The 26,974-nt window shown below is 35.9% G+C and overlaps 1 protein-coding gene across 1 annotated transcript in view; it reads left to right on the top strand.

Annotated features, from left to right (window-relative positions):
• CFAP47 (cilia and flagella associated protein 47) overlaps positions 1 to 26,974 on the top strand; it is a 316,288-nt gene that overhangs the window by 231,740 nt on the left and 57,574 nt on the right. The window contains exons 51-57 of the mRNA XM_053916952.1: positions 4,134 to 4,228; positions 10,723 to 10,898; positions 12,822 to 12,929; positions 16,648 to 16,756; positions 19,232 to 19,234; positions 20,394 to 20,498; positions 24,830 to 24,986. Coding sequence (XP_053772927.1) covers positions 4,134 to 4,228; positions 10,723 to 10,898; positions 12,822 to 12,929; positions 16,648 to 16,756; positions 19,232 to 19,234; positions 20,394 to 20,498; positions 24,830 to 24,986 — 753 coding nt within the window. The remainder of the gene's footprint in view (positions 1 to 4,133; positions 4,229 to 10,722; positions 10,899 to 12,821; positions 12,930 to 16,647; positions 16,757 to 19,231; positions 19,235 to 20,393; positions 20,499 to 24,829; positions 24,987 to 26,974) is intronic.

The raw sequence follows: 26,974 nt of genomic DNA, 5'->3' as shown, positions 1-26,974 counted from the left end.
AAAATGCTTCTAGTAACATTACAGTTATCCCCAGTTCTTCAGACAGGTCTTCCCATATCATTGTTTAGACACGATTAGCTGTTCTATCACCTGTAATAACATGGGTGTTTTTCATTGCTCAGCAGTATATGTCTTTTCAGTTAGGGAAGTTTCAGTTATGTGAAATGAGCAGTACATTCTGGAGATCCGATGTACGACAATGCGATTATAGCTAACGATATGATAGCGTATGCTTAAAATTTGCTTAGAAGGTAGATCTTAAGTATCTTTACCTCCCCCAACTAAAAAATGCTAACTTTGTAAGATGATGGGTATGTTAATTAGTTTGAATGTGGTGATTATTTCAAAATGTATATAAGCCCTGACTGGTATGGCCCAGTAGATTGAGCTCCGGCCTGCGAACCAAAAGGGTCATTGGTTCGATTCCCAGTCAGGGCACATTCCTGGGTTGTGGGACAGGTCTCCAGTAGGGGGCACTGGAGAGGCAACCATACATTGATGTTTCTCTCCCTCTCTTTCTTCTTCCCTTCCCTCTGTCTAAAAACAAATAAATAAAAAATCTTTAAAATATATTTTTTAAAAAATCAAAATGTATATCAAATCAAATGGTACACCTTAAATATATATAATTTATACCGCAATAAAGCTGGGACAAAAAAGAAGTGAAAATAACTAAATAAGAACTTTTTAACCTTCCAAATTATGAAACATGAAATATAATGGCAACACCCAGTTATTAATGATAAGCCTAAAGAGATCATCTTATACATTGTAATGGGAATTTCAATTGATAAAAATTCGAAGAGAGCATTTACAATATGCTTAAAACTTGTAAGAATTGTTTATCCCCTTTCATCCAATAATTTCAGTCCAAGAATTTTTTTTGGAATAAAATAATTAAAGATATGCACACAGATTTTTATATAAAATATTTCTATAAAGATATCAAATTACTACAGTAAATGTTACTGATTTTATAATTAGAAAAAAGTTTTAGCATACGTAAACCTGCAGTTAAAATTTATTATTATTTTTGTTGTTTTTTCATCAATAAATCATCACTAATCCCACTCTAAGCAATGAATTCATATTTGATATACATTTTTAGCACTGTAGGAATTAAATCATCTTCATCACAACACTGCTTTATGTGATCATCACAGCAACTACAAAGAGTAGGTGTTATTGTCCCTGTGATAGTTAATTTTATGTGTCAACTTGGCTGGGCCGTGGTGCCCGGATATTAGGCCAGACATTATTCTGGATGTGTCTGTGAAGGTGATTTTGGATGAGAATTACATTTAATCTCTGTACTTTAACTAAAGCAGATTGCTCTTCATATGTGACTGGGTCTTATCCAGTAAGTTGAAGGTCATTATGGAACAAAGGCTGACCTCCCCTGAGCCAGAAACCATTCAGTCAGTACAGTAAAACTACAACTACAACTTTTGACTCCAACTACAACTCTTCCTTGAGTCTCCAGCCTGCTGGTTTATCTTACAGATTTTCGGACTTTACAAGACAATTAAATGAGCCATTTCCAGAAAGTACATACAGACACACAGGATTAGTGCATCCTGACTAATACAGTCCCCACAGATTCACAGGCTATTTTACTGCTCTTCGCACTAACCCAGAGTCGTGGAGCATTCAGTCTTTGTAGTTACAAACACCCTTCATTTTCAGAATTATTTTCTCTGTGAGCTCAGTGTGGACTAAAGCACTGGAAAAATCCGTAAAGCATACATGAGCTAGAAAGGGAAAGACTTTTCATTTTAAGAAATTCGGTTTGTTGTCACTTCCACAAGGAAGACATACAGAGGACCCAGAGACATATGAAAAGATGCTCAGCATCACTAGCCATCAGGGAGATGCAAATTAAAACTACAATGAGGTACCATCTCACACCAGTCAGAGTGGCCAACATAAACAAATCCACAAACAAATGTTGGAGAGGATGCGGAGAAAAGGGAACCCTAGTGCACTGTTGGTGGGAATGCAGACTGGTGAGGCCACTGTGGAAAACAGTATGGACTTTCCTCAGAAAACTAAAAATGGAACTGCCTTTTGACCCAGCAATTCCACTGCTGGGATTATACCCTAAGAGCCCTGAAACACCAACCCAAAAGAACCTATGCACCCCAATGTTCGTAGCAGCACAATTTACAATAGCCAAGTACTGGAAGCAACCTAAGTGCCCATCAGTAAATGAGTGGATCAAAAATCTATGGTACATTTACACAATGGAATTCTACACAGCACAGAGCAGGAGCTTCTACCCTTTGCAACAGCATGGATGGAACTGGAGAGCATTATGCTAAGTGAAATAAGCCAGGCAGTGAGGGACAAATGCCATATGATCTCACCTTTAACTGGAACATAATCAACAGAAGAAAAAAGCAAACAAAATATAACCAGAGACATTGAAGTTAAGAACAATCTAACAATAGCCAGAGGGGACGGGGGAAGGGACAGTGGGGAGAAGGGTTTTCAGGAACTACTATAAAGGACACATGGACAAAATCAAGGGGAGGGTGGAGGTGGGGGAGGGAGGTGGTTTTGGCTGGGGTGGGGCAGAGGGGTGGGGAGAAAATGCAGACAACTGTAATTGAACAACAATAAAATAATTTAAAATAAAAGAAATTTGGTTTGTTGTGAGATGTCACATTTAAATGTCTTAAAAGCATTTCAAGACCTTTCATAGAACTGAAGGAGCAGCCAATAGAAACATAACCAGTGGTTTTCTCAGTAATCTAACATGAAGATAAATTTGGTAACTTATTCTTTGTACGTTAATGGTTTTAAGGTGTCCATAAAATAAATAAGCACAGGAAGCAATTCAAAATGTGGAGGTGAGTTTTCCTTCAAGAACGTCTCACAGGCATTTATAATAAGTGCTCCTAGATCTCCTTTCTTCCTCTCACTAGCTGATTGCTCTGAATGTCTGAATTGTTCTCAGCTCCATTCATTTTGTAAGTGCTTCTTGGTAGCTAAAGTATTAAAACAGGTCAATATACAATAGAATGCAATATGATATGATACAAAACAGTGAAGTACAATATAAGATACAATGCCATATACTACACCATACTACAATGGCATTCAATGCTTTATAATGCATCACAATATAATACAGTACAGTACAATACAATACAATACAATGCAATGCGATGCGGTGCAAACCAATACACTCTCTCAGAAGAGAGAGACACTGAGAATTCCACTAGCCCGGACCTCTTACTTTTATAGATGAGGGAACTGAAGCCCAAAGAGGCTCATGATTTGTCTAAGTAATTTAGTCAAATGTATCGGTTCTTGGAATCTTTAAAACATGACAATACGGATATGACAATGTGTACGATTAACTGAAACTGGAGGATGTCTCACACTGCAAACCAGGTCAATGCTGGAGAGTACAGAATAGCAAAGTGAGAAGCTGAACAGATGAGAATGAATGAAAAGAACTGGGTTTGATACCATTACATGCCCTGCTACTCGGGGCTGTTGAGGTAGACTGGGGACTGATTTCTGAATTTAGAAGTGTGACTTTCGATATTACCAACAAATACCTGCTTTTAAACAATATTGGGAAGCCAATTATAGACATAACTTTCTGTCCACTTGGTTCATATATCCATGGCAGCTTTCTTTGGGTAAAATTGCTAGGATCCATTTTACCATCCCAAGAAACCAGAAATCTCTTGAAGTATTCCTGACTTTGTCTTTAGAATGCATTCTTAGGGCACTGGAAATGCACCATCGTGAATTGTAGTACCATGTTTGGACATTTCTGCATCCAATATGTGAGTGCTTTGGCAATTATGGTGAAAAAGGACTGATTATTTCTTCTGAAATATTAATCCTTAACTTAAAAGTAAAACATCCATAAGTTTATTTTAGCGGGGAATGAAGGCACCAGGCAGAGAGTCTTTACTGGGCATGCTCGTGGGTGGCTGTGCTTTATAGAACTTCTGTTAGCACTTCCCAGTGATGAAATCACCTTATCGCCCTCCCCGCAGCACTCTCGACAAATGAGTCCATTAAAAAGAGTTTGAAAATTATATCGGTTCATGTTTTCTGTTAAGCATAGTATTCTGAAGCCTACATGAAGAAATGCTTTTGTTTTCTTCCAGGTGATAGTAAAAATTTACGTGTCTGGTATGATCTTGAAATCCATATCCATCCTGAGGGACCTGTACACGTTATTGAAATGAACTGTATTGCTATGGTAAGAGCCCATTAAGTGTTCACAGAGTTTGCCTTTTTGCAGACAGAGCTTTTTGTCGTACACTTAAATTGCTATCCCTAAAAAAATCCATATTAATTACTCATATTGGGATAAATTATTCAAATTATAGCAATTTTCATTTTAAATCCTGTCACGTGTATCTTGAAAGCTATGGAAAAGCTGTTTTAGTTCTCTGGTACCTTATAGTAGCTACACTGATTAGCATTTTACCTGGATGTTTCAAGAGTTACTAGAGCAAACTAAACCTTCGCCTTCATGCCTGCCCTCACGTATATGATAAAAGCAGCATTGTGTCTCTAGGCTTTTTCACTACTGATTCTGCTTATTTACTACAGGAGGCCTTTTACTTTGAAACATATTTGGAGCAACTGACATAGATTTAGGATTTTAAATAACAGTAACTAAGAACAGGATTGTCTTACGTGAATTATTAAAGTGTTACTAACTCCATGTCCAGGATTATTTAAGAGTCAAATGTTGAGAGTCGTGTTTTAAATGAAACATGAAGATAGTATTAATTGCTATCAATTATGTTTTCATTCAATTAAATTTCCTTATTGTTAGTACTCAAATAGTTAAATCCATGATAAAGGTTATTTTCATTTTTTAATGTGAAGATAGATTTCTTTATATGATTGATTACTTAGAATGTTGAAGTTTTGCTCCATTACATAGCAAATAAGAAAAGACTTAAAAAAAACTTTGTTTATAAATCAATTATTTGCTCATCTGATTTCTGGGTAAATTTCCATTGAGGCATAGAAAATGGATGATTAAACTATTGAAATGCACTCAACTATAGATCACAAAAGCAGTCTCTTCTACTAAGTAGAAAATAATATGATGATGGTAGGATCATTTCGCTCAATGAAAATGTCCTATTTCTGTGACCCTGTTATCACTGCAGGATAAAATCTTTCTTAAAGGTTATTTTTTAATTTATAGTTAAGTTTTATTTTGTAAATTTTTTATTGTTCTATTACAGTTGTACTAATTTTCCCCCTGTTGCTCTCCCTTGCCCCGTTCACCACCCCTACTCCAAGTCAATCCCCACCCTGTTGTCCACATCCATGGGTCATTTATACATGTTCTTTAACTAAACTCTTCCCCTTCTTTCCTCCGTTCCCCCCCTGGCCCCCACTTCTGGTAACTGTCAGTTTGTTCTTTATTTCCGTGTCTCTGGTTCTATTTTGCTAATTTGTTTGTTTTGTTCATTAGGTTCCTGTTATTGGTGAGATCATATGGTATTTGTCTTTTGCCACCTGGCTTATTTCACTTAGCGTAATACTCTGCAGTTCCATCCCTGCTGTTGTGAAAGCTATAGTGAAGTGCTGAAAGCAACCTAAATGTCCATCAGCAAATGAGTGGTTCAAAAACCTGTGGTCCATTTACACAATGGAATACTATTGCAGCAGAAAGAAATAAAGGTTATTTTTAAATGACATAACTTTAATTATGAAACCACTTGCTGTGGCAAATGTTTACTAGTTTAAAAGTCATCTTTGTATCAGGACACAAGACAGGAAAAATTTTAAAAATGAGTCCAAGAGAAATTCAGACCATGAGGTGGCATCTCAAACAGGGGAAGACATTGGCTTCCTTATTAACCGTGTGTTTAAAATAAGGATTGAAGTTAAGAACATTGTAACAACAGCCAGAGGGGAGTGGGGAGGGGATAGTGGGGAGAGGGGATTACAGGAACTACTATAAAGGACACATGGACAAAATCAAGGGGGAGGGTGGAGGCGGAAGAGGGAGGTGAGTTCGGCTGGGGTGGGGTGGAGGGATGGGGAGAAAAGGCAGACAACTGTAAGTGAATAACAATAAAAAAATTAAAGGATGTTATTAAATATTTTACCACACAAAAAATAAAATAGAATAAGGATAGAGATGAGTAGAAATATGAGTAGAAACACAAACTAGCAAATATATATGCAACTCTAAAATTATAAACAACTATTGCATCTTCTTGTTCAGTGGTTCATAAAGTGCCCGTTTTTTGAGAAGGAGTTACTAACCCTTCAAGAATGTATGGGTAGAAATTGAGATTTTTACAACTCTCAGTTCCGCATGGTGAAGATCGTCACACAGGTTGAGAAACACGCACCATCAAGGCACTTCACGTGGATACGTAAGAAGACTGAGCAAGAAGCAAAAAAGAGCCATCACCTGTCTCTTTTAATGCACTTAAGTGTGTTTTCATTTTTAAAATTGATTTGTATATACCCTTTTGGGAATATATTGTTTTCATGAATAATGTACTTTTAAATGGGCCCTTATCAATTTTTCATAAAGGGCTTTCCCCTCCCCATGTAAAAAATTCCATTATTATTATTTAATCCTAATTTCATATCACAGTAGGATACCTGTAACTTTTCTTATTTGTATATTATTTCAGATTATACAATTATAATATTATATATACTATTATATATAATTGATACTATACATTATAGTATCAATTATACTATTGCTTTTTTTTCATTGTGAATGGTTAACATGGTTATTTCAGAAAGACATTGAAATAAATTCCTCTCAAGGTTTAGGCGAAAATGCAAGTTTTGACCCTCATTCTATTGAGTGGTTTTCCATGACAATGCAGGAGCAAAACTTCGCACCCTCAGCTGCTACACTGCTCTCTTCGCCACTATAGACAGGTATTCTGTGCTAATTAAATGTTCACTTTCAACTGAGTCTGGTGAAGAAATGGAGTCTTTTTCCACTAACTCTATCCACAAAGGCTACCAATAATAGTGATACTTTTGCCAAGGTAGTAGTAAGTTTTCCCACCTTTCTAATAGTAATCACCTAAGATACAAACTTAGGGACTATTAATTCATGGACATGAAGATTTAGTTGGTAGAGATAGTATGGGTTATTTTAAATAATGCTATCAAATCAACTTTTGTGCACTTCTTGAACACAAAGTTTTCTGGATACTTTCTGAAGTATAAAACTGTGATCCTTGCCTATATATTGTTCCTGGATATGTTTGACTACAGTTGCTGTTTTTTGCAAAACTTTTGAGAGATATTTTACTTAACCCTTAAATTATCAGATGTGGCAATGGAGCTTTCAAGATACTAAGCCATCTCTGAGTTTCGATCTGCTTCTCAGCAATTGCTGCACTGAACCCGATCTCCATATTTTCTCTAGAGATGAATGAATGGTTAGAATCTCTCTAAAATAGGGTTTTTGTAAGAAATATTTAGACCCTCATAGCACATACATTTGTTTGCTTCTTACAGCAGGCTTCAAAAATCAGATTATATTCACAATAAACAACAATTGGTTGTTAGTAATTCATTTCCTGTGGGGGTAAAGTATTTAGGATTTTCTTGGAAATTTTAACATGTAATAATATCTGCTGTTCCATTTTGTTTAAACTCAAACATCTCTTGTGTGTCATATGGTTTGGCTGTGGGAGAGGATGAGAGTAACCACCGTCTTCCCTCGGACAGTAATCCCAGTACACAGCATAGCAGCGAGCTGTATTTTCTGAAAACAAAATTTAAGTGTGTGAACAAAATTTTATATGCTTTAAGTTTTAGATCAGCGACAGCCTTCAAAATATTTGAACTGTTGTCAATGATAATTGCATGACTGACTCTTTCCTTATTTTTCATTCTATAATCAACTTTCAATTAAATTCATTCTATTGTTAATGGTGAGACCCAGAAATCTCCCCACAGACTAGTAAGAGAAGGGCATAGTTAAAAGCTCTGTTCATCCACGTGGTGACAAATATAAAAACATTAATACAAAACAATATATAAGATTTGTCAACCATTTTCAATAAGGTTTTAGTTTAAAATCTTAGCTTTCATGATATGAAAAAATATATTTTCAGGTATTCATTTTGTTATGCATTTTTTCTTTCCTTTATATTTTCACATTTGTTTTTTTCTGGGTGAAAAATCATGTCATAAGAGTTGTGCATGATATTGGAATATGTCTTTCTCAGGAAAAGTTAAGGTAGGAAAAATAAATGTTACCTTTTGAATTTATCCTGACAAGTTATGAAAAATTCTTAAATTGGAGTTTTAAAAATTATCTCATGGCCTCTTTATCTATTTATATCTATATAAATATATATCACTACATATATCCATATATATAGATAGATAGATATTTATATAGATAGATATAGAGAGTGGGGGAGAAAAAACACCTATAACTTGTGTTAAACAGCTAAGCAGGAATGTACCTCCTAGGGATCGGCTCCTGCAAATAGATATCTTTCTATTGTCACTGTCTTTCATAGTTGCTCCCCCGCCCGCGTGCCACAACATTATGGGAAATGTCAGAATACATGTGAACAAACCTATGGAGGCTACCAGAGCTTCTGGGTGTTTCACAGCTCCTCGGTGCCTATCAGTGCATCTTCATCCGCACCTCACGCCCAGGTCTGGCATTAACACCCACCTCTGCATTCCCTACATCTCAGGTTCAGTGGCGGAGGATTGGAGACGGGCTGGGAAGCCTGACTGCACTAGGTACAGTGACAGGTGGCGGTAGCAGAGCGATGACAATGGTGTTTTCAATTTATAATTACAGATCTGGTTCCTCTGAGTTCTAAACGGTTGGCACTGACTTTGTAGTTTAGGAAAATTACTGAGACAGATTAGAGTTATCACTTCCTCCAAATTACATGGTACATCTCAAAATACCCTTTGGGGCCATTTATTTATTGACTTTCTAATGTTTTCAAATTGAAAAAAAATTAAAATGGAAGATTTCCTCATTAATATATCTTACTTAAATGAATATTATTGTGTGTTTTGGACCTCAGAAATAATTCTTTCATAATGAACTCAATGATTATCTTCTGGGAGACAATATGGTGAAAAATACTTCCTGCTAGTGCATATTGAATTGCCATTGACGCAATTGAAGCTTTATGAGCCAAAACCTAATCTTTATTTACTCGGGCCCATTGAGAGTAGGAAGTTTTCACTGCAGATACTCAGTGAATTAAATTTTTCCTGCTCCGAGAGTGTGTGAACGTAACATTTATGCACTCATTTATTTAAATAGGGCTAATCAAGCAAATGTTTGCTCCATGGACAAAGCTGCAGTTTCTATATTAAAGATATGATTTTTGTTCTTTTTAAAATTTTTATTGTTATTCAATTACAGTTGTCTGCCTTTTCTCCCCATCCCTCCACCCCACCCCAGCCAGTCCCACCTCCCTCCTTCGCCTCCACCCTCCCCCTTGATCTTGTCCATGTGTCCTTTATAGTAGTTCCTGTAAACCCCTCTCCCCACTATCCCCTCCCCATTCCCCTCTGGCTATTGTTAGATTGTTCTTAACTTCAGTGTCTCTGGTTATATTTTGTTTGCTTTTTTCTTTTGTTGATTATGTTCCAGTTAAAGGTGAGATCATATGGTATTTGTCCCGAACCGCCTGAAGATATGTTTTGTGAAGAACTTAACTCTCTCCTCATCACCACCTGTCCCCACCAGCTTAGTGTCAGGTTTTTTTATTTGTTGGTCATTCCTGTAATATGATATGATACATTTCAAAATAACCCCATGTGCCAAGTACACCCATTACCAATTTTTAAATTGTGACAGGAATGGCCAACATTCCCCTTTTCATTAGGTTAAGGCATTGTAGACAACTGGTCTTTGTTAAGATTTAGATATGTCCTATCTATTATTCACTTTTGACACATTTACTTCCATTAATAGCTTTTACTTTAGTGGAAATTGTGGCTGTCATGGGATTCAATAATAAGTTATTAGCCAGGATGGGTCAGAATGAGGATCAGGAAAATGTCTTGGAACTTGAAGAGTGCCTTCCAGGACTAAGTGCGTAGCTGGGGGTGGTGAGGAGGTGGGGAAGCAGGACAGGAGAAACCAGAGCAGAAGACAGGAATCTAAACAGGAAGGTAATGATATCATCAGTATAGCTTAACTTCTTACTTCAGGTTGTCCTTACTGCCTGATGCTAATGTACAGAGCTACCTAAAGTCTGTCCTCTAAATCAGCAGCAGCAGCGACAGTGTTTTAGAAATACAAGATTTTAGGCTCTATCCAAGATCTACTGAATCGGAGTCTTTGGAGTAGGGGGCCAATAGTCTATGCTTTAGCAACCCCTACAGGTGATCCCTGTGTGTGCGGAAGCTTCAATATTGATACTACTGCTAGAGGAAATTGAAAAATGGACCTCATGTTAATAATGGTGCTGACGGAAAGTGTATTTTAAATGTAATTTTACAGTGTCCTTAGCATTTAGTTAGGCAGATCTTTTGGAGAACTCGCTGGAAAAAAAAAAAGTTACCATTTACCAAGACTAATCAAGGAAAGCAAAAGATTAAAAACAAATTAGATACATTCGGTAGTAGATCAAGGAGAAAAATAAAACAAATAGCCTTATATTGTATCACAGTTTTCTTTGTATTTGCTTGCATAGAACAATGACTGTATGCAGACACTAAGAGCCTATTATATTTGTTCTGTAATTCTAGGAGAGCGTTTGGTTTGAAATACCTCTCCGTAATGTGAAGGAGATAAGTCTTGAGATTCAAGTGGTATTCTCAACTCCTGCCCTTAGTGGACTCAAGGAATTTGTGCTGGATTCACAAGATTGCATCGACTATGCTGTATGCTACATTCCATCGGCTACAGGCTGTAGAAGTGAAAGGTATGTTTTAACTATGGAATTATATTTTATTGTTGATTTTTTGAAATTAAGCTTTTAAAATGGTTATTTGCATGCTATGATCATTTAGATTACACTTGCTCATAGCTTTAGCTTTATTAAGTACCATTCATTTATAAAATGTACTAATTTAGAGTTAGCATTGTTTTCTCCAATGCAAAAATATTTATTAGAATTTAGAATTAAGTAATTTCTAAATTGCTCTTCATATACCCTCTTTCAGTCCACTTTTCACTAATCAAATTTTTCTAGGTACAAAAACTTGAGTCGAATTAAATGGTTATGCAAGGATTAGGGTTAAACTTTCAATTTTCTTGATGGAGTTAATTTATATTTTTTATTCTCAATTAAACACAGATCATCCTCTTGGAAGACATAGAGAATATTAATTAAGGCTATTATACTATGATGAATATATAGACAAATGCTTCTTGACTTACGATGGAGTTATGTCCCCATAAGCCCATTGTAAATTGAAAGTATCGTAAGTCAAAAATGCTTTTAATATACCTAACCTATCAAATATCACAGCTTAGTCTAGCCTACCTTAAATGTGCTCAGAACACTACATTAGCTTACAGTTGGGCAAAACCATCTAACACAATGAATACATCATAGAGTATCATTTTTAACCCAGGAAAAAGTCCAAATTCCAAATTAGATTTACGAATTTAACTGAATGCCTATGGATTTGCACCATTGTAAAGTTGAAAGGTGGTAAGTTGAACCATTTAAGTTGAACCATTGTAAGTCCAGGACTGTCTGTGTATATATACACACGTGTCCCAAACATGAACCAATATACACTCATATATTAACAGTGCAATGATAAGTGTGTTTATAGCATGGAAATTATGAAAAACTTAGTACTGTATACTCAGGTACATGTGTACACACACACATAACCTCTATGTTCATGATTACCTTAAATACTTTATAGTAAAATAATCAGCTTTATTTGTTTCAAAGTAATATCCCACTTACTTATCATAAAGACTAGACTTTGTATTGGTATATGTAATGAGATGCATCCATTATTTCATGAAAATGCCTATTGTTTATATGCTCTTTCAGAGTTAGAATAATTCTTATTTTAATGAATGATGAGTAAATAAATATAATGGTGAAATTGTAGAGGATAAAAATTTTTGTAATGTGAAGCATGAAAATAAGAACATAACAAATTATAAAACACACTATTTTGATAGATGACCATTATAAATGTGGGCTAGTCTCCTCTCCCCGGTGTGACTACAGAGGCTTTGTGAGCACAGACTGAACCTTGAATTTCCTTTATCAGCACGCGTTCAAAGACATAATTGGGGGTAATATTTACTGAGCACTTACTCTGTTATCATCACGGAGGCATGTATTTTACATTCATACACCCGTAGAATTCTCAAAGTAGCCATGAGAGAGAAGCAGCAATAATTGCTCCCATTTCATAAATGATGCGATTGGAGCCCAGCATGGTAGGGGACTTGTTCAAGGTCGCGCAAATACAAGATGACAGAGCCAGGACACCAGCCCAGCTCTTCTCATAGACTGTCACCTGCAGCCTTCACAGGAAAATAGACATGTGTTTCATTCAACCAACTAAATTTGATTTAATCACGGGTAGAGACAAAACTTCTCTTGATATAATTATTCAAGGTATTTGAATTATTTATATTTAAGCATTTGTCATTGTTCAACAGACATTCATTAAACAGATATTAATAACAGCACTGTTTTTCTTGAATAATGAGGTGATTGTCTCAGCAAAAAGGAAACTTGAAACCACGTCCACAGTGAGAGTAGAATGTGTCACAGAGCTGTTGTCAGATCTATTTGGGATGTTTTTTCTGCCGAATGTACTATACAAACTACAACAACTGATAAGAGCTTGTGTATTCTCTCCACCAGCATTATTTTTCAGCCTGATAAGGCTCTAGAATTCTGGTACTTACTGAAATTTACTGTCGAATTACCAAAACCAACCGTAATGCCAGAAGTGCAGTGTGACCTTGGAAAGTAAGTTCTGTTTTATAAATAAAATTATTTTATGAAAGAAAAAAAAATTGTCTAAAAGAGTAGTGTTATAATGTATTTAACATTTTTAAATGATGTATGCATATTTTTTTTCAATCACCTTTCTTTACCAGGGAAGGTTCGATATTTAAACTACTCTGTGGAACACTTATATGAAAGGAAAACAAGTTAGGACTTAGTAAGGAGAAGCTTTTACTAGAAACAGTTATTGTAAGGGAGGGAAAGGGCTATGGAAATAGTTGGAGAGGGCTGTTGTGGTAGGGAGAATGCTCTGATGATAGGAATATGCAAGCATCTCAGAATCAAATAGAAAAAGCTTTTTACTTTGTAGGGTAAAGGAGGGAGAAGCAGAGCAAGCTAAGCGGAATCTTTGGAAGGACTAGACAAGGAAAGGGAAAATGACCGGTGGGAACTGATTAGAAAAGTATCTCTCTGGGATAAACTGATTCCCAGGAAAAGCCAAGAAGGGAGGCATGTTCTACTTTTTTTGTGCTTGCTCAGGCTTGGAGACAAGCAGAGTTCAGGGAACTGTTGGAAATAGAGAAGGCTGACTAAAGTTTGGTCAAGGCAAAGCAGAGGGTAAGCAATAGGCAACTGAGAATATTTTGATCACTTGGTTAATACCATATCCCCTTGAGATATGACCATTTATATTTAGGTGGTTGAGTTCTTATTACACGTCTGGAACCAAGTTCAGTACTACTACACAGGGATAACCAAGTCACAAATTCTGCTAGTGGGCAAATCTCTGCCTTTTCCTTAATTTCTCTTGCTTAGCACACCAAAAGAGTGCTGAATTCTCCTAATATCAGATCTTGAGCCAAAACATCACTGCAAGGATTTGTTAAGGAAGTGATCCCAGTTAGAAAAAATCAGTCAGAGAATGAGGGAAGCAGGACAAGAAAAGGGAAGAAGCTGAGCGAGGGTGTGATTTCAGGTTTAGTCCCAGACTTTATCTGACCCTGCAGAAAGGTCTGGGGCATCTTACATCTCAGAGGTGGTCTTGTCTTAATGCCAAGTTGTTGGGCTTTTGAACTCTCATACTAGTCACTAAATATATTAGTATATGAAAAAATATATATAATTACTAATAAATGTAAGGCAATTCATGAAAACACTTAGTTCAAACAGTTTTAAAATCATGGGTTTTTTTTTTCTTTTCAATCCAACGGATGAGAGGTTGTGGGGATCAAGCAGAGAAGAGAAAAAGAGAGAAAAAACTCATGGACACAGACAACAGGGTGGCGATTGCAGGGTGAGGGGGGTGGGTAGAAATGGAAGAGGGTATGGAAGGAATAAATGGATGGAAAAATAAAATTAAAAAGAATGTAAATTTTTTTTAAAAAGCACTAGCCCTGTCTCTTTCTTTTTAGCTTCTTGTTATTTTTGAATATGTTTTTTTAAAAACTTGATTTGTTTGAATCAAACTCATACAGCGTATAATTAAAAGACATAATATTTAAACATACTTGGTAGTAACTATGTTTTTAAACAGGCTTGTCTTGGATCCTTATCCTCTTTGAAGTTTTCACAGTTTTTCACGGTACCTGGTTTCCTTAAAATTCTTAATATGTTGATGTGGCTCCATTTCCATAGAGTTTTCCGGGTAGTTGGAGTCTCTTTCAGTGTGGAAACAAATGACCGAGCTTCTGGAAATCTTGAATTATGCCATTTCTCCATTTTCTCTCTTCTTTCTTCCTACATCTATGTTTTGGATTTAGAACTTGGGGGCTATTTTAATAATGTTCTTACCTTTTTTTTTGCATTTCCCCTAACAGTTCTATTTTTCCACTTAGACAGATTTACTCAGTTTTATATTTCAATGTTTTATTGAATTTTTATGTCAGGCATCAACATCCAAGATCATTTTTGGTTTTGTTTTGTTTTTATTTGCGTATTTCTTTTGTTTGTTTTTTAAAATATAATGTTCTGTTCTTATTCCATGTTTGTAATATTTTCCCTCATATCCCTTAAGGTGTGAATGCTCATTTTAAGAAGGCGTGGTCTGTATCTTCATGCTTTTGTTCTTTCCTGTTAGAAACTTTCTCTGATGCTCGTACTACTCATATTTCCATGTAAGGCTCTGAATTGATAGTTGGGCCTTACTGGCCCATTCATGTTGTTCCGTGTGCTATTCGTCATTTGCTTTCTCCGATGTCAGAAAGTATTCCTTTTTATTGTTGACGAACCTGTTTTCCAGGTTTGGTATATTATGAAAACGATTGTTTATAACATCGTGTATGTTTTTGTCACACATTTGTGTTCATTTCTATTGCGCATAACCTGGGACTGTAATATCATTTAAATTGAGTCGATAATGACAAAATTTGACATTGGTTGTACCTTGTTTACACTCCTACCAGTCCTATATGAATTGTATTTGCTTCACATCCTCGAAAACATGGGTACTGGAAGACTCATTTTAACTCTTCTGGCGTACGTGAAGTGCTACCTCGATGTACTTTTAATTTACATTTCCCTCATGACTAATGAGGTTGACTCAGTTGTCATATGTTTCTAGACCATTTTGATACCCTTTTTTATCCAATTACAGTTTACACTCAATTTTATTTTGTATTAGTTTCAGGCAAATAGCATATGTAGCATATAGAGCTCCAGTGACTGGACAATACTGCTTTTCCTAGTGTCTGTACCAGTTTGCACTCCATCGGCAGTGTGCCACTGTTCCCTGCCTCCCACATTCTCACCAATACATATTTTAATTAAAAAAAAGTCATCCTAGCAGGTGTGGGGTGGTTTTGATTTGCGTGGCTACAGGATGCCAATTCCGATGCTGTATATCAAAAGGCATCAGAAATGATGGTGGAGTGAGAATTAGGAAGCCTTTTGACCATTCTTTGCTTTCACTATAAATACCAGCCACATTTTAGGGGGCAGGTTTATTCCCTCATCGTCAGTTCGGATCTTCTTGATGTAATGGACAGAACTTTCTTAAGTTATTTTGCTTTGTTATTACTTCTAGACTATGTTAACTTTTTTGGCCTGGATTTAACAGTTATAAAATAATTGGCAAACGTCACTCCTAAAACTGGGATATGTTTTAGTACCCAATGCCCAGTACCATCGATGTCAAAAATAGAGAAACAGGGATGATCTCATTTAGCAAAACGTCATTAGTTCATAGGATTCTTATTTTGAAACTCATACAAGTCATTGCATTATTTTCATAGGCCTGCCATAGCAAGTACCATAAACTGGGTAGCTTAAGACAGCATAACTTCATTGTCTCACAGCTCTGGAGGCTAGAAGATTGAAATCAAGGTTTCAGCAAGACCATGCTTCTCCTGAAGCCAGTAAGGGAGAGAATCTTTCCTTGCCTCTTCCCTCTTCTGGTGCTTGCATGCAGTTCTTGGTTTGCCTTGCCTTATGGATGCATCACTCCAGTTCTCCACCTTCACTGCCACATGGCCATCTTCTCCTGTGTCTTCATATCATCTGCATATAAGGACACCAGTCATATTGGAGTAAGGGCCGCCCGACTCCACTATGAACTCATTTTAATGAATAATATCTGCAACAACCTTATTTCCAAATAAGGTCACATTCTGAGGTGTTGGTTGTTAGGACTTCAGTTTCTCTTTTTGCGGGGTGCAATTCAACCCATAATAGTCATCAAGTTTATGAGATTAACATCGAACAAGTTTACAAACAAGTTTACTAACTTTGTTTTTCCTTCTAGGTACGTCACTCAGACCATATCTTTAGTTAATCCCACACATGAAACCTTCAAATTGCAAGTAAGAAGCAGTAATCCTTTCAATTTTGTCCTGGAAACTCACAGACCACCAGTAAGTATATTCAGAAAGTCAAGTACCCTATTATTATCAGAGCATTTTCTGATTTTGATTTCCACAGACACTGTGGAATATTAGCATTTCAATTATTAATAAGATTGCAAATGTCTAAAATTTAAAAATGGAATTTATATAATTATAATATATATCCCCAATTTTAATTTATGCAAAAAAACCAAATAGAATGTTCATATAAATTTTTGACATTATAGATGCTAGATTCATGTTCATTGGCACTGAATTGTAAATACAGTCTGCCTTATTTCTGACCATTTTGGTGATCACTTTTTGTAGTAGTTTCCCAGTAATATGATTTTGACCTAACAGTCATTCCGTGTTTCCAGGGTCTCAACAGACCCGTTCTTTTCCACCCCTTTGTGAGTCCCGAGTCCCTGCCCACCACCTCTGCCCCACTTCTAGACAGTGCAGACCGCTCTGCCCCTCTGTCCTCTCTCGGCCCCATTTTCTCACTCTCTAGTCCCTGGCAAGGACTAGAGGCTGTCAGTGGGCCTCAATCACTCTTCTCCTCCCCCACTAACAAAATCAGATCTGAAGGTTCAGCGTCACAATCTATGTTTCCAAAGCATGTACCATATAAGTCAGTGAATGTCAAAACCATGCTTTCAGGGAAATTTCAAAATAACAATTGCAATAGATTATTTTCTTCAGAGGACCTCACTGTAAATCATGAAGCCCTACTCAGTAGGTAGGTATTTAAGTGAAGGGTTTTACTATTTGCCTTTTAAAGATTGCTAAAATATCTACAATGTGATTTCTTTATTTATGTCTTAATGCCTGCCTCTTGTCAATCACTCATTGCCAAGTAACGATATCATCATGTGAAATTAATTATTGTCATGTGTTAAATGAGATATCACTATTGCTAAAATTGATATATATAGTGTAATCTTTAAAAAGTTATGTTAAAATATACACAAATTACTTAACACTATATTTTCCATAAATTAAAATGAAATGTTATGTTCAGGATATAGTTTACAAATAACTGAAATTGTTCATAATCCTTTATATCACTACTTCTACAAAAGAATGTAAACTGTGGTCCAAGGGAAAATAAACACAATAATTGCAGATGCCAACTTCTATTACATAATGAAGCATATGGGCTCTGCTTCAATATTTCCAACTATGTCTTTTATTCCACTCAATTTTTATACATTCATCAAATATTAAGTATGAAATAAAGTATTAAATATTTTGAAGTGATTCAAAAATAAATTTGTAGATTACTAAATATAGTATTATATATTGTAGAGCAAATTAAAAGAACACATTAATGTTAATAATAATAAATGGAAAGAATATAATATATGTATATATAACTTATGGATTGGGTGCATATTACTTATTTTTATACAGTAAGGGTTTTTAAATATTGATTATTATCCATAAATGCTTCAATGAATAAGCACAGACTGACTACCAAGGCAAAGAATGATATAAAAACTTGCTTCCCTCCAATGGTATATTATGAAGAATTTTAAAAAGATACAGGAATTGAAAGAATAATACAGCGCACAAACTTCTGCTTTGTTTCTTCTAGGAATGCTTTGCCACATTTCTCTTTCTTCTCTCTGTTACATTTTTTTCTTTACTCTCATTCAGGGTCGTTTTAATTTGATTTTTAAAATTATTTTATTGTTATTCAATTACAGCTGTCTGCATATCCCCCCCACCAGTATTTTTCCATTATAGTTTACTTTCAGTATGTGTTAGTTTCAGGTGTACATCACAGCGATTAGACAGTCATATACGTTACATAGTGGTCCTCCCGATGTATTCGGTAACTGTCGGTCACCATGCAGAGTTATTGCAATATTGTTGATTATATTCCCTATGCTGTCCTTCGTTCACGTCTTTTTTTTGTAACTGCCAATTTGTACATCTTAATCCCTTCAGTGTTCCATTTGAAGGTAAGTTATATAATGCCTTTTCAACACTAAATACTTCAGTTTCTATCTCTTAAGTCTGAATTAATCTCCAACATCATCTAGTATCGTATTGAAATTTCAGTTTACTGACCTGCCACAACCCTTTCCCTCTTCAGCTAGGATCTGATGTCAGCTCACACATTGGAATTGGTTATTATCATGGTGCTTGTAATGAAATGGTTTTAAGTTTCAAAAAGGTCCTATGTTTAACATATTGTATATGTGTGTACATATATATATGTATATATACACACATACACACATGTGTATGTATATGATATCTCATTATACTAAACCAGTAGGTTTACTTCAGTTAAATTCCAACCAATGGTGTTTATCGTTCTTTCCTTGAGAACATGGGAAATGCATTTTTCAGTAAATTTTAGGTGGAAGTAAAGGAATTTCATTGAATTAGTGGTTCATTGTATGTACTAACTCAATGTTCAACCCATGTCTCTGACACATATTTACAGGAGGAATTTGAAGGCAGAAAGGCTAAAATAAGCCACATGTTTAGCAAGTAGTAGTACTAGAATTAAAATAAAATTTAATGAAGTATCACATGTTTTTCCAATGAAATAGATTGCTTACTTCATATATACGTATATCCTTCCTATATAGAGAGAGAAACTTTTTTCATATTTGCTAAATATAAAGAATATATGAAATGCAACTTTTTCCCCCTAAGGTTGATACTGAAATTAATTAATACTCCTGAAATGTGCATTAATTAACCTCAAAATATTCACGGTATCAGAGAAGCAGTCTGAGATAAAAAATACTTGCTATAGATAAAGCACACATACATAACATGGATGTAACACAGTTCTAAATATAAAGTTAAGTCTGTATTTGTATTTCCTTGTCATCCGAGTTTATTTAGAAACAACTGCAATATATCACAAGGATTGAATGGCACTAAATTGCAATTTTACTTTTTCAAAAGTTACCTGGCAAAACTAATTCGTGAAAAAATAATTGATGCAGTTTTTAGATATGTGCCACTCATTCTATTATTCTATATGTGTTGATATTAAATATTTTATTATTCACAGTGTAGCATTTTCATTACATGATATACTCAAATCCCCAATACACTGTGATAAAATTGCTGGCTCATAATCTCTAAAGAAGTAACAAACTAATACTGTTCAGAGTCAAGTTATTCCAGGAGGTCACACCTTGAGTGTGTACAGGATAGGACAAGGAGGGAAACTTCATTCATGTCACCCTAGAGAAGCACGACTTCATCTATGCCTAGAATCAGTTCATTTCTTTTGACATCACCAAGGCTACACATTAGGTTCTCAGTGTTTGCCTTTGTCTTGGAATGGACAATAATGTGTAGGTTCTTAAACAAAATGCAAATCTCTATTATGGGAGGCTGGAACTCAGATTAAAAAGTTAATTTTGATTTCCTTATTTAGAGTGAGTGACTACATGAGGTCATTGGCTGGGGAAAGGATACGGCATGAGCAATACTAAACACTGTGTATCACCCGCTGTTTCGCCGATACTCATCAAGCAGGCAGAGCAGGCATACTGAGACTGGAGAAGTGTACAAGGCGACACATGAATCACACAAACACCGACCCAGCATTTATATAGAACACAAAGATGCTGACTCAAACAAAAGTATTGATTGTTTTGTTTCTCTTTTTCTCTGTAAATTTGCACAGCTGATCATCCCTCCTCACTGCACCGAAGAGGTACCTGTTCGCTATCGACCTTCTGTTCTTGGCAGAACTGGGCAGCAAGCTTGTATTATCTTCCACTGTGCTCAGGTATGATTCAGTAGTCGTAGGCTAAGTCAAGTTAATTAAATTTTAAAGTTAAAAATAAGTAAATGTTATTCATCCAGTTGACATTTTTGCAAGCAGAACAAAGTTATTGTAAACTATTAATGAAACTTTTGGAAATATAGTATACAGTGTGCACGCGTGGGCATCAAAAAAGGCATTTTTAAATCCTTAGATTGCTTGAATGAAGGAGAATATACACCCAGATTTTAAAACGTATGTATTTTAATGTAAATGCCAAATTGCTGGCATTTATGTTAATTTTCTGATTTGGGTTTCACTATTCAAATTTTCATGAATTTAAATACAAATTGCAGAAAATGCGTTCTTGCAAAAATGTTACTTTTTCACTCTTTCGCCTGTGCAGCATTCTTGAATAATAATTTTTAGAAACAATAATGGTTAATCACTTTTAAGCATCTCTGATCTTGCTGCATGACATTTGTAGAATTACTTCAGTTCATTCCCACCACAGTCCTAAGACAAAAGGATTACCAACCCCGTTTTACAGATCAGGAAACTAAGATACAGAAATGAAGATCAGGTCACTAGTAAAAGGCTGAACCCAGGTCTGAACCCAGGACGTCTGGCCTCAACCTATTTTCATGACTATTTTTACAGCAACCTACAGATTGCCAATTGATTACAACTCTCTTCCTACCAATGGAAATTTTACAGAAATTTTTACTTTATTATTATCTTGTCGTTCTTCACGTGCTGCTGGGGAGGAAAGTAAGTAGAGATAGGAACTTTAAGTCCTAAGGGCACCAAGGAGCCTGCCGTCTGAGAAACAGTGGAATCACATATGATATACAGGTCACAATGTCAGTGCAAGACTTGTGGGTGACTGAGATGTCCTCTTTTCTAGGGTGTAATTAGAGCACAATGTGTAATTCAACATTAGAACAAAAATTTGAGGCTATTAAATTTCCTACATGATCACTGTCCTATACATGACCTGAAACAATGCTATGGAAGTATGCGCGCCCCCAAAACATTAAAGGAAAGCAAACAGCAATCCTTTCATACAGTGTAGATTATTACAGTGTAGATTCTTTTACAAAAAATAATTTTAACAAGGCACACTTTTAAATCATTGCTTCCTAAGAGGGTTAGGCCCTTCATCTGAATCATTGAGGACTATGTAGTTGCTTGCATTTCAGATGGAAATTATGTGTACTCAAGGATATGGCACATTAGCAGGGCAATTACCAGTTCTCCATCTTAATAGGTTTAGAAAGTCCTAGCTTAGGCATTGAATGTGAAATTCTTAATCCAACACAAATAACTCAAGCAAGTAAGTAATCAACTCAAACCTTTTATAAATCGGTTTTTACATTGGTGCTTGATTTCAGTCACTCTAAGCATCTCCTTCCAAGTTGTAGCAAATCTCCAAGGATTCGCCTGTGTTTAGAGTTTCAAACCGACCATTCATTCATCCTTTCAGCAGCAAGGGTCCGACCCCTTCAAACTTTTCATTGTATTACCCTAACCTTTCTGACATCTTTGCCTTTCCTTTTGCTTTTTCTTTTTTGCCTTAATTGTTTCCTCTCTGGATCATTTGGGTCTTCCTTTCTTATTTAATTCATCCAGTCACCATCCTTTGCCAGCAAAACCTGTTCATCCTAAAGTATTCATTGAATGACCTTTTGAAAATACAGTACACATAATGTATGTGTAGGCATCTGAATAAGATAATTTTTAAAATAAAATTTTAGGGTTTACTTTTCTAAGGCTAAGGGTTTACAATATCTTTAACCATTAAGGAAAAACTCACATAGATTTCTGTCTCTCTCTTGATTTTCACTGATAAATACAGGGTCCAGCACAAATAATGCCCCTTTTCTATTATAAAATTTTTATCACAGAATCATAGGCATGTGATTCTGTAACATAACAATATCATACTCAAGGACACCATATGACATTTTAGGTGAAATGTTCAAATTAAAACTATAAGTTATTACACCCATACCCTACCACCCACTCTCAAGCAGGCCAGACCCTGTAGATTTGAACTGACATGTACAGCTGAGTAGCTGATTCAGATAAAATCTGGGAATGGCAATTATTACAGGAGAAGTTGTAACTATTTTTGATTGTTACACTTTGCTGAACTTAAGGAAATTGCTGTAGTTTTTAATTTACTTCATGGGTTTCTGATTTGGATCCACGCACAGAGCTGTGCATTGTAAAAATCCAACTAAATTTAGATTACAGTTGTTAGTGCAGATTTTGAATCCTAAGATTAATTTGGTTAGGATATCACAACTCTGTATGTCCTGAAACTCATATTATGCTACTAGATGCCGTAAATGAGATTGTGTTGGCTGCATATCAGAATAAGAGGAATAGTAAAAAGCAGCTAATATGGTCATTGGGTCTTCTAAGATTTTTTTTCTTGGTTTTCAGTTGTTTCATTTTTATTTTCAAATAGTTTCCATTATTTATTTCATGTGTACTTTATTGTCTGACTCGCTGCATCTAAAGGTCAAAATAGCAAAAATGAAGGCGAGAAGACAGAGTCCGAGTGGCTTTATCACCCAGCATGAGTCTGTGATCCTGCGGCCTGTGCCTATGGCTGATTCTCAGCCAGCTCTAATGCCCTCGAGCTCTGCTCCGCTCGCAGGCCAGTTTGACTGTATGACTGTCTTTTACCTCCGCTTGTTTTATCTTTCAGAAACAGTGGCATTGGATCTTTAAAGGTTTTCTGTTTTGTTTTGTTTTTCACTGTGTCTCCTTTCAAAGAGGTTTGAGATAAAGATGGGCTAAAAAATGTTATTTTTATAACGTCACAGAGGCAGAATAAGTGAGCTGTAGAAGAGCTGGGCTCAGGAAACAAGTCTGAGGCAAAAGGGCCCTTGGAGCTTAGGACGAAGAGAGAGGCAAGGAAGATTTGCTTGGGGAAAGGGGGTGGGGTTAGGCACAGGCGTGCTCCATAGAGAGAGCGGCTGCTTATTTTGTGATGCGTAATTTTTGAGATACTTTGAAATTTCTCCCTCTGAACCCAACAGAAAGATTTAAGCAATGCCAGGGCAAGTGGTGTTTACTAGTGCCCCATAATGGTAGCATGGATGTGATTCAACTTAGAAGCACTAGTGTTCCAGGACATTTGGCAAAAACATGAAAGCATGACCTTCTGGATTTTGTACTTTGGCTCATTCCCAGTGGTTCAAAGTAACTTTATTTCTTTCATCCAGGATTAATTTAATTGAGTAGCCAAAATGTAGGTAATTTATATAAAACAGTCCTTAATTTAATTAAACCCAGTCAGCCAATTACGTATAATTAAATTAGGACGTCTTAAGTGAAAATATAGTGAACTGACATTATTCAAGTAGAATCTCTTAACTAAAAGTAATACAGTCATTTGAAGATAATACGCAGATACACTTGCCCTTATTTCTCTCTACTCAGAGGCAGCATTGTACGCATTTCCTCTCACCGCCCATCGTGCTTTGGAACAATCTTAAAGCAAGTTTCCCTCCCCTTACTGGATTTTAGGGTCTGAAACATCTGTGTAGTTTGAGAGATTATAAACTGGGCTGTTGCATTTGTTGGTTTTTATTTAATGACCTCTTCTTCATTTATTTACAGCATTAGTAAAGTATTCAGTGCCGAACTAAGTCGCAGTCTGTTGTGCTCTCAGGGGACTTTTATTCTAAATGAATACAAAAGGAGCGTTTCCAACAGAGCTTTGCAGGCTTATGAAACATAGATATGAGCAGTGGCCACATTCAATCTCCTTCACTTGGTTTTTGAGCCATGATTTCCTATCATGGGATAACAGAATCTACAGTGTCCTAGATGGTGGGGATAAATAATATAAATAACAGTTGTACACACTGCCCTTTAATGTTACGTCGTTCTGTGCCTCCCCTTCTTTGCCTTCATGCGATAGTGATAAGTATACGAATTTCACCCTAGGATTTTGGAAACTTCGTGCAGCTTATAGTATCCAGTTTGTTAGGCTGACTTTTTAAAAAATCCTTGAGCATAAATACAAGGTTTCTATTAAGAAGATATCCCTTTAATGCTGCTATAAATAACCATATATGCATTGAAATATGTTGAGTGTTTGAATATTGCTCTCGTGCCCTCCTTTTTGTCAGTGTAAAAACACATGGATTGATTTTTTTTCAATAAAATCAAAAGAAATGTTGAAAAGGAGGAAAAGATAAAACAGGGCATGTTAAATATTAACAACCAAACATTTTTATCTGCCAAAATTTGCACACGTATTACATTTATTAAGTGTTGTGAATAAAATGTATATAATTGTGACATATATGTTATGAATGTTTATCTTTAAACAGTTTCAAGAATGGAAGTTCCTCCTTTCTGGAGTAGGACTGTTTCCCCAGCCTCTTGAAATAGAAACAATGACCACGTTCCTTAATAGAGTAGCAGCTACTATTATAACTTTCGAAAATCCCACCAAGGAAAATGTTTTTGTCGATGTCCTGCTAACAAGTAAGTTGTTTTTCTTATACGTTACCTATGTTATTTTAAAATTATTAATCAAACATATTTTATCATAGACTCAATGCATCATAGAGGTGGTGGACAGGTTAGGGATCCATTAGCTCAACAGCATCATTTTATAAAAGAAAAACCATAAGGTGTGAAAGATGAGGTATCTTGGCTGAAATCACAGCATGTACGTGATTGAATCAAAAGTTAGAAATCTGTGTAACAAGTCAAGTTCTCCTAATTTTATCTGTAAAGCCAAAAATGTAAATTAGTAGATTTGTAAGATTCTAATAATTTTATTCAAATATGCCAACGCTTAGTCCTGAAAAGTTTATAGAAATTCTAGTGTTCCTTCCCCATGATCTTTATAAATAGCATATTTGGATTTGGATTAAATTTTGACTGTAATTAGACCTGTTCTTTTTTCCTGTCATATTGAAGATGCAAGTTTTTCAGTTCGATGATTTGGAATTTTTGGTCACTTTTTATTAAATGGTAAATAAGATGGGTCTGAAACAGAAATCAATTCATTATGAGTTTTGTCAAACACATTTTAAATCTCTTATTAGACATTACTAATTTTATCTTTTCAACTACATTACGACTAAAATTACTGCTGCTATGATCCATTTTATATAGTTCAAATGTTGGGATAAAAGGAACATGTGTGTTAAGGGTTTTGATAGAAGTAAGCAGCTTACTCTCTTACTGCAATTCATGTTGCTATCAGGAGTCTGTTACAGACATTACCTATTTTCCTGAGCCTTATAAGCCCTGACTGGTAGCACTCTCCTTAATCTGCATCAATCCAATTGGAGAAAAATAGTATTTCATCATTGCAAATGTATTATTTTTTGTTTAACACTGAAGCTGAACACTATCATTTCTCTATTGGAGTTTTCATCTTTCCTGATCATCTCTTCATGCTCTTGGGTATGAAATCAGAAAAACTAAGTACATAAAATTCCCTTATGAATACTTTGGCTGTGATGAGGAGAGGCATGCCAGTATTTACTAAAAGTTGATTGCTGGCTCAAGGAAGTCAGCATTTTAATATGGAAGAGACTGGAGCATATGTATCGGCAGAAGGAAGAAGCAGAACTGAACAGCGGTGGGAGCTATATGGGAGGTAGGGTTTAACTGAGGGGCTACGGCTCTGGGAGGACAGGGATCAGAGTGAAGGTAGAAGGAAGAGCCATGGACAGGAGGGGCAGGATAAACCAAATGTGAATGTAGACCAATTGTTAGGTAGTAGAGGGGCGGGGCGATTAAGAGCAGTTTCCTTTAGATTTTCATGTGCTGAGCAAAGGAGATATAGCAGGAGATTTGAAGGGCGGCACAGTGGTTTGAAACAACTGCTAGAAGGAAAGGAAGACCCAGCGGAGAAAATTCAAATGTAACTGTCTTGTATTTGGCTGGGATTGCAAACCACACATTTATATAAAGTACCCGGAAAAAATGTGTGTGTGAAGTTTCTACCGTCTCAGAATTAATTCCTGGTGTGGGAGCACACAAGGCTGATAGATGGATCGCACCAGGGAATGAAATTTTCAAGGTCAGTGCAGCGAAATCATAACTATGAGAGTGTTATAAAAACATACCGGATCGAGATTTTAAACATTAAAAATAAATTGTGAAATAATTTGTGACTTAATTTTCTTTACTTGGTCCAAACTTCTTCCTGCTGTTAACAGGAAAAACAGTAAGCTTGACAATTAAGTTTTACTACTCTTTTGCAGTTCAAAACCATCTTTTTAAAGGAAACTCACTCTCTTGGGTAAATGCTCAGATTCCCAGGTTCTTCCCCTTCTTCCTTCAACCTGAGGAGACCAGGGATGAAGGAAGATACCGACCTCATGTTTCTCTTCCACTTTCTCCCTTTGCTGTGGGAACAGTTTCATCCTTTCCTCTTCTTGGTGTTGAAGTCTCACTCTGTGTTATAACCCCCTCCTTTTCCCTTTTGTGGACTCCGGTTTTTCTAGCCACCA

This window comes from Desmodus rotundus, chromosome X (assembly GCF_022682495.2).
Source record: "Desmodus rotundus isolate HL8 chromosome X, HLdesRot8A.1, whole genome shotgun sequence".
NCBI lineage: Eukaryota > Metazoa > Chordata > Mammalia > Chiroptera > Phyllostomidae > Desmodus > Desmodus rotundus.
This window is presented reverse-complemented; position numbering and strand designations above follow the sequence as displayed.